Source organism: Chiloscyllium punctatum, chromosome 9, assembly GCF_047496795.1.
Source record: "Chiloscyllium punctatum isolate Juve2018m chromosome 9, sChiPun1.3, whole genome shotgun sequence".
Lineage (NCBI taxonomy): Eukaryota > Metazoa > Chordata > Chondrichthyes > Orectolobiformes > Hemiscylliidae > Chiloscyllium > Chiloscyllium punctatum.
The window spans coordinates 80,966,918-80,975,670 of NC_092747.1; the positions used below are offsets into that span (position 1 = coordinate 80,966,918).

The 8,753-nt window shown below is 44.2% G+C and overlaps 1 protein-coding gene across 2 annotated transcripts in view; it reads left to right on the forward strand.

The window, feature by feature from the left end:
* The window catches only part of LOC140481532 (heparan-sulfate 6-O-sulfotransferase 2-like), a 93,840-nt gene extending 87,232 nt beyond the window's left edge, over window positions 1-6,608 (forward strand). For both annotated transcript variants that reach the window (XM_072577886.1, XM_072577885.1), the window contains one exon: window positions 5,347-6,608. In XM_072577886.1, the coding sequence (XP_072433987.1) occupies window positions 5,347-6,052 (706 nt within the window). In that variant the 3' untranslated portion in view covers window positions 6,053-6,608. The remainder of the gene's footprint in view (window positions 1-5,346) is intronic.
* The last annotated feature ends 2,145 nt before the right edge of the window (window positions 6,609-8,753 follow it).

An 8,753-nucleotide genomic window follows, 5' to 3' on the forward strand; every position in this document is an offset into this window, starting at 1 on the left:
CTTGCATGCCATTCACACTCATTAGCCTGAAGCAAATTTTAATAGATGCACTGTTAGGACAAGTCTTGTGGAACCTAGTTCCCAGTCACTTAGAGGTGAATGCACCCAGTTGACTCTGTGCAGTTGCGTATAAGGTCTACGTGTATAAGTTGCGTATAAGTTGTCTACATTTAACTATGGCATGGGGGTGCTGTGTGTGTCCATGTGTGTGCAAAGGTAGATGTTTGGACACAGTGAGTGCAGAGGAAGGAAGGAACAAGCATCTGAGCTGTGGTGGTCCTCTAAAGGGTAGGGTAGGGTAGGGCGTAGTTCTAAATGGGGTTTGTCAAGGTGATTGATGATCTAAGATTTGATGCTGTCAACATTAGGGTCTTATACATAAAATTGAGAGTGCTAGTTGGTGTAGAGAACAGTCACAAGAGTGAGTTTGGATTGGGTTGATGGAAACAGATTAATTCCAAAGTCATATTCAGAGATCTCATGGGGTGCACCAAAGGAGCCGATGAAAGTACTAAGAAGGATAATTGGAGGTCAGGGTCAAGGTTTCAGTTGTCATGTGTGATGGCAAAGGGGCGAGAGATAGAATGTCAAAGGAAGTGATAATCGGGTGTAGGTGATGGGAGAATGTTCATGGATTACAGAGAAATGGTGAAAGGTTATGTTTGTTGGGTCAAGGATGATGGGGACAAGCATTATCATAAGAGTAGGAGGGTAGAAGATACAAGGACAGGTTGGAACTCTACTGGCACCATATTACGAGCTTGAGTAAAATGGATATTTGTATGCAAGATAGTTAATTGGAATGGGAGAAAGACCATCTTGGAGTTAGTCATAGAGCATTACAGCCTAAAAAGAGGACATTCAGCCTATCGTATCTACACTTGGCATGTAGCCTTGTAGCCTATGGCTTTTCAAGTGTTCACCTGAATACATGTTAAATATTCTGATGATTCCCACCTTTTCTACACTTTCATGCAGCAAGTTCCAGATACCCACCATCCTCTGGGTGAAAAAAACTCTGCTCTAAACCTACTGCCCTGACCTTAAATCTATAATCCATAATTATTGATCCTTCCACGAAGGGAAATGTTCCTTCCTATCTACCTTACCTCTGTCTCTCATAGCTGAAAATGTGTTTCTGGAAAAGCGCAGCAGGTCAGGCAGCATCCAAGGAACAGGAGAATCGACGTTTCGGTCATCAGCCCTTCTTCAGGAATGAGGAAAGTGTGTCCAGCAGGCTAAGATAAAAGGTAGGGAGGAGGGACCTGGGGGAGGGACGTTGGGAATGCGATAGGTGGAGGGAGGTCAAGGTGAGGGTGATAGGCTGGAGTGGGGTGGGGGCGGAGAGGTCAGGAAGAAGATTGTAGGTTAGGAAGGCGGTGCTGAGTTAGAGAGATTTGGCTGAGACAAGGTGGGGGGAGGGGAAATGAGGAAACTGGAGAAATCTGAGTTCATCCCTTGTGGTTGGAGTGTTCCCAGGCGGAAGATGAGGCGCTCTTCCTCTAAAGAGCGTCTCATCTTCCGCCTGGGAACCCTCCAACCACAAGGGATGAACTCAGATTTCTCCAGTTTCCTCATTTCCCCTCCCCCCACCTTGTCTCAGCCAAATCTCTCGAACTCAGCACCGCCTTCCTAACCTACAATCTTCTTCCTGACCTCTCCGCCCCCACCCCACTCCAGCCTATCACCCTCACCTTGACCTCCCTCCACCTATCGTATTCCCAACGTCCCTCCCCCAGGTCCCTCCTCCCTACCTTTTATCTTAGCCTGCTGGACACACTTTCCTCATTCCTGAAGAAGGGCTGATGCCCGAAACATCGATTCTCCTGTTCCTTGGATGCTGCCTGACCTGCTGCACTTTTCCAGCAACACATTTTCAGCTCTGATCTCCAGCATCTGCAATCCTCACTTTCTCCTCTGTCTCTCATAACTTTGTACACCTCAGGCTGCCACCTTGGCCTTTTCTGCTCCAAGAAAAACAACCACAGCCCATCTAATCTCTCATACAAGTCCAGCCCAGACAACATCCTGGTGAACGAAACAAAAACTGAAATTGCTTGAGAAATTCAGCAGGTTTGGCAGCATCTGTGGAGAGAAAAACAGAGTTAATGTTTTGAATCCAATTATCCTTCTTCAGAACTGAAGAAATACTTCCAGGGCTGAGGAAGTTCTGTTCTGTGGATAGGTTGTAGAAGCTGCGACTGTTTACTTTGAAGAGAAGATTGAGAGGAGATTTGATAAAGGTTTACTTTGAAGAGAAGATTGAGAGGAGATTTGATAAAGGTTTTCAAGACCATGAGCTGTCTGGACAGAGTAGATTGGGAACACCTGCGGTAGGGTAACCCTATATTTAATCCATTGGTGAAAGAATCAAAAATGAGAAAGCACATGAGTAAGATAATTGGTGGAAGTAGTGATGGTGACTTGAATAAAAGCTATTCAAATAGCAAGTGGTCAAAATCTGGAATGTGCTACCTCAGAGTTTGATGGAGGCAGGTTCAATTGAAACTTTCAAACAGAAATTAGATTACTTATAGTGTGGAAACAGGCCCTTCGGCCCAACAAGTCCACACCCACCATCCGAAGAGCAACCCACCCAGACCCATTCTCCTACACCTAACACTAGGGGCCATTTAGCATGGCCAATTCACCTGAACTGCACATTTTTGGACTGTGGGAAGAAACTAGAGCACCTGGAGGAAACCCACGCAGACACAGGGAGAATGTGCAAACTCCACACAGACAGTTAACTGAGGTAGGATTTGAACTCAGATCTCTGGTACTATGAGGTAGCAGTGCTAACCACTGTGCCACCATGCAATTGATTATCTTAAAAGGGAACTGTGCAGGGCTACAGGGAGATAATGGGAGAATGGTATTGGGTGAATTGCTCCTTTTTACCCATAAATCAATTTCAATTGGATCAAGAACTAAGTTACTATTAATCATTCCAAGGAAAATATAAATCATGGTGTTGAAGGAAAATGTTGATCTATTGACATTAGATATTAATTTAAGGATCAAATTTTGCTTAATAGCATTTGGTGTGCTCCGGTTTCCTCCCACAGTCCAAAGGTGTGCAGGTAAGGTGAATTGGCCATGTTAAATTGCCCGTAGTGTTAGGTAAGGGGTAAATGTAGGGGTATGGGTGGGTTGCGCTTCGGCGGGTCGGTGTGGACCTGTTGGGCCGAAGGGCCTGTTTCCACACTGTAATCTAATCTAATCAAGTCTAAATAAAAATCTAATCTAATGAGTGAAAGTAACTGAATTTTAAGTTAAAACTCACAACAGTGTGATTTATTGTTAAAAAAGTCCTGATTTTTGGATTGAAAATAATTGTGATGCTAACTATACCATGACCATGAAAATCGAGAAATTGTGGTCAGAGTTATTTTATTCCTGGATCATGCTATAACAATATAACAAAAATAGACTTTGACATTGCAATCAATGTGAAGTTATAATATTTATCCACCAGATACCCATTAAATGCCTCAGTAACTATTACAGCCAGTTCATTCATGTATAAGTGAATTTTTAATGACATGATCATTCATCGTTACTGCCAAAATACTTGAAAGTTTTGAAAGTTTAAATTTATAAGTGTGTAGTCACATTCTTTTACAATTTGCAACTGACTAAACAAACAGTTATTTATTAATTCTGCCTAATACTTTCTTACTGTCTCTTAACTGCATCATTCCAAATCAGATTTTGATTTCAATACATGATTTGAATTTAATTAAAAATCCAAATCTTTCAGTCTCCAGATTGTCAGACAGCAGATAAACAACTGAAAATTCATATCAGGACACCACACAATTTTCAACCTGCTACCCTGTGAAAACGACCCATCCAGTTTAAAGTTCTGATAGGCAATTTCCCCGTTCCTTGGACAGCCGTGTCAGTCTCTCCAATTCCAAGTTGGAGACTTTGGACAGTGTCACATTAATGTCCCCAGCATAAAATGTTTGACAAAAAACAATGCTTCTAACTTCTGGCTAGTGACGTAACTTAACTGCCCCCCCCCCCCCCCCCAGTCATTAAGTCTAAGTCCCTGACTCCCCCTCAACTCCTTGAGAAACCCCTATAAACTTTCTGGGCTCCCAACTACTACGCAACAACTCTCTGACAGTACAACTACTGTCTGACCTCACCCTGGTTACTTCCAACTTCCTACACCATACCAAGTACCGACCTGACTACTGACTACTCTCTGTGGGATCCAACAATGCCCTAATATCCAACTATTCCCTTTGGCTCCCTACCATGCCCCTGATCAGATGTGAATAGCCCATTTCCAAATATACTCCCTAATGCAGTAGCCTCAAACTATCCCATACCCACCTCCCCTCCTCACCCCACCCACCCTACTCATCTATCATCTCACTCACCTCCACCCTACCCATCTACCAATTCACCCATGTCAACCTTCTCGACTACTACCTCACCCACCCTTACCCTACCTCACACCTCACCCCCATAATACCTCACCTACCTCCATCCTACCCACTTCCTCCATCCAGCCCACCCATTTACCACACGCACACCTGCCCTTCCTCCCTCAGATCCCCCCCCCCCCACCACACCCTATACATTCAATCACACATCTATCCATTCACCATTGTTCACAGTGGATAGACAACATTGTAGCCAATTTTGCAAAAAAGGGCCGTGATCCTGTCTCCCCACCTTCTGAACTCCTATCCACTCCCACCCGGTCTCCGAGTGGACACAATCCTTTGCATTTCTGGCTCGGAAGGAGGGAATGTTCGAAAGGTGCGGCAATCCGACCATGGGGCTACAAGAAACAGAGAGAATGCTGGAGAAACTCGACAGACATGGCTGCTGAAGAAAGCTCTGAAGACCGCACTCGAAATGTTACTTTGTTTCTCTCTCCACAAATGCAGTCAAACCTGTTGAGATTCTCCAGCATTATCCCATTTTTGTTTCCTATCTCCAGCATCCACATTATTGACTTTCAATTTACTGCAACTGCTCGGGAGATCCCAGCCTGGATAAATCCTGGGTTATTCTTCCTGATTTTAACTGTGGCTGCAATAAGAGTAACAGCATGGTCGTCTGCCGTGCTTCCCTGTTGCTTTCCCGACTCCGAGCCGCCACACATGCTCGGTCGGTTGCGAGGTGGGGGAGGGAGGAAGAGGGACGGGGATTGGTGATGCTGATGCTGATGCTGACTTATTTGTAGAGCAGCAAGTTCATAATTAAGAGTATCTGTCGGGTTGTTCCCCAACACAGTGAGATGCAAACAGAATTCCTTTTGCTGCTGTTCTGTTACAAAAATTGCGAACATATCACAGATGGTCTTTCTCTCCACATTTCTAGGAACTTCTATTACATAACAATGCTAAGAGACCCCGTATCCCGCTTTTTAAGCGAATGGAGGCATGTCCAGAGAGGAGCTACCTGGAGGGCTTCATTACACATGTGTGATGGCCGGACCCCTACACCGGATGAGCTTCCGACCTGCTACGTAGGGGATGACTGGTCAGGCTGCAGTTTGCAGGAGTTTATGGATTGCCCTTACAACCTGGCCAACAATCGCCAGGTCCGCATGCTGGCTGACCTGAGCCTGGTGGGTTGTTACAACGTCTCAACCATGGGAGCCAGCAGGCGCAATGAAATACTCTTGCACAGCGCCAAGACTAACCTGAAGGACATGGCCTTCTTCGGACTGACCGAGTTCCAGAGGAAGACCCAATGTCTGTTTGAAAGAACCTTTCAGCTGAAGTTCATTTCGCCGTTCACACAACTCAACAGCACCCGGGCGGCCAGTGTGACGCTGGACCAGCAAACCCGGCGGCACATAGAGCAGCTGAACTTCCTGGATGTGCAGCTCTACGACTACGCGAAGGATCTCTTTCTGCAGCGTTTCCAGTACATGAGGCAGAAGGAGCGCCAGGAAGAGAAAAGGAAGCGCCAGGAGCAACGCAGAGCACATCGCCAAAAACAGGGAACACACAGGTCCCCAAAAATTTACACGGAGAGCGTGATGACAGATGACTATGCAAGTCTGGTGGAAAGGTGGTGACTGGTTCTCATCCACTCCCTTCATTCATTCATCCTGGGTAATTAACATTGTGACCACAAATGTGGGGTCCATGTGAGGGTCCATGTGAGAGGACAGTATTTCACATGAAATGTGCAATACCATTACCCTGTGCGACCACAGTAAACCTGTCGAGCTATCTTTGTCTTTAACTCCAGTGTAACCGTCACCTCTACATCCCACCTAATTCCCAGCCCCATCTTACTCGTGCATTCTTGCTGTTTACCTCGGTTCAGTTTTTGTCATGGGAGATTTAGAGTCGAAATTGCTCTCAAGGTTATGAAGAGATTGTAAAAATTTCATTCAGTTGTCCAAGGTACTCTGTCAGAAAGCAGGCAAAGCAGGTCTAAAGATAATACATGTAACAATAGATATGTGACAATACACCCAGGCATCAGATCAAATTCACCACCAAAATAGGTTTGTCTGTTACTGCTATATCAACAAGATCAAATAAAAAAGTCTTTTGAAGTTAGCACAATATTGTGACTTTTTTTAATGCTCGTGTTATTAAACTACAATTTGCATCAATAAAACACACATGATTTAACTATTAGCCTGACTGATTGCCTTTCTGAATGTTCCAGCAAAATATTTATGTCAGATTTAATTGAATTCATTGTTCTTCCTTCAGTTAACTTAAGGTTCAGTTGTTTCTTCTACATCCACTAAGATTTGCTAAATGGGCAAATGAATACTGTACAGAAATCTTTATGAAGTAGGTTGAATCATACAGATGTAACAACATAGAATGAATCCGTTTAACCCATAGGCTCTGTGCTTACTCTCCATAGAGTAATACAGGCAATGTCATACCCCCATTCCATTCCCAAGCCCCTGTGACTTCATGTACCTCAAGTGTCTGACCAATTTCCTTTTGTAATCATTGTCTCTAATTCCACTCTCCTTATAAGCAATGAATTGTTAGGTATTCCTGCTCGCTTTTAAAATAAACAGGTTTTTTCCTGTCCTCCTGCATCCATTTCTTTTATTCAAAACCTAAAATCTGTGTCTTCAAGTCTTGTGCCATCATTTAATGGGAATAGGGTTCATTTGCTCACTGAAATAAAATATCATTTAACCAATTTTTCAAATCAACCTTTTCAGAAATATTATTGCACAACACTCAAGCAGGTGGGAATGGAACCCAGGCTTCTCTGGTCCAGGGACAGGGACACTACCTCCGATAATCTTGTACATCTTGATGAAAATGTCTCAAATTCCTTTTCTCCTAGGTGAACAAGCCAGTATCTCTAATCTAACCTTGAAACTAAATTCCTTCATTCCTGGAACCATTCTAGTAATTGTCCTCTCCGGACTCTCAGGGACCTTAACATGGGGTGGCATGATAGCTCAGTGCTGCCACACAGCACCAGGACCTGGGCTCAATTCCAGCCTTGGGCAACTGTCTGTGTGAAGTTTGCACATTATATGTATGCATGAGTTTTCTCTGGGTGCTATGATTTCCTCCCACAGTCCAAAGATATGCAGGTTAGGTGGATTGGCCATGCTAAATTGTCCATCGTGTGCAGGGATGCCAAAGTGAGGTAGATTAGCTATGACACAAGGATTACAGGGGCAAGGGAGTGAGTCTGCCTGGGATGCTTTTTGAAGAGTCGATGTGGACTTGGTGGGCCAACTGGCCTGTTTCCGCTCTGTCGGGATTCGATGAACTTTTACCCTTCCTGACTGTGATGACCAGAGCTTGGCATAATACTCTGGTTTGAGCCTAACAAGAATTTTATGAAGATTATAAATCTCTTGCTTGCTTTTGTCCTCAAGATCTTTAAGAAGCCAATATCCCATTTGGTTTACATATTAAACAATCAGAATATCCTTTTGCCTTCAAAGTTGACGCACACGAACCCTCCCAGACCCCTCTGTTTGTGCACATCCTTTACAACTGTGATTAAGACAGCACTACTGTATGTCACTTTATTCTGCTTCAAATGCATCATCTCAGTCTTCTCTGTATGAACCATTCTTGACTAAAGAAGCGCCTTCTGAATTCCTTACTAGACTTCCTCATGGCAACTCTTACAGTGATGTCTTTCTGTTATGTTCTTCCTGACAGAGAGAAAGCATTGGCCCAGATATTCTGATGAGTAGAATCATAGTTGGATTATTTCTCTGCTCCTGTTTTTTGCCCTGAGGATACAGCTCTGCATTTCCAGCTGGAAATTTCAAACCTGACTCCGTCAGAAAGGTAGAGTGTATCTGGAACCAAGCAGTTTCCCTGTAGCCCAAGATAGTCAGGGGAAGTTAAACCACACACCCTTCTGCAGCAGCCAGTACACCACGTTCTGGGAGTTATTTGTCCAGAAGCATACCTGGTTAACTTAACAGCTACTGTATGGATGTATGTAAGGTATGTATATAAAGTAAGTGTGGAGTTAGCATGGTAGTTTGATATGGGATTATGGTGCCAAACTGGGTAGGCTCAGAGACATAAGGCACCAGAGAAATGTGGGTAAGCTGCCAAGGTGCCAAGTAAGTGATAGAGTGCTTAGGGCAGGTTGGTGTTGGGACAGGTTGGTAGATGGGTGAGAGAGATCTTTGGGCTTGGTGTTCAGAAGAGGGAATAAGGTCTGACAGTAGTGGTGGGATAGTGGAAAGTTATCAGGAGGAATTGTCATCTGGGGTGGTGTCAAGCAGGGTGTGGTATATTGTGTCTAATAGGGGT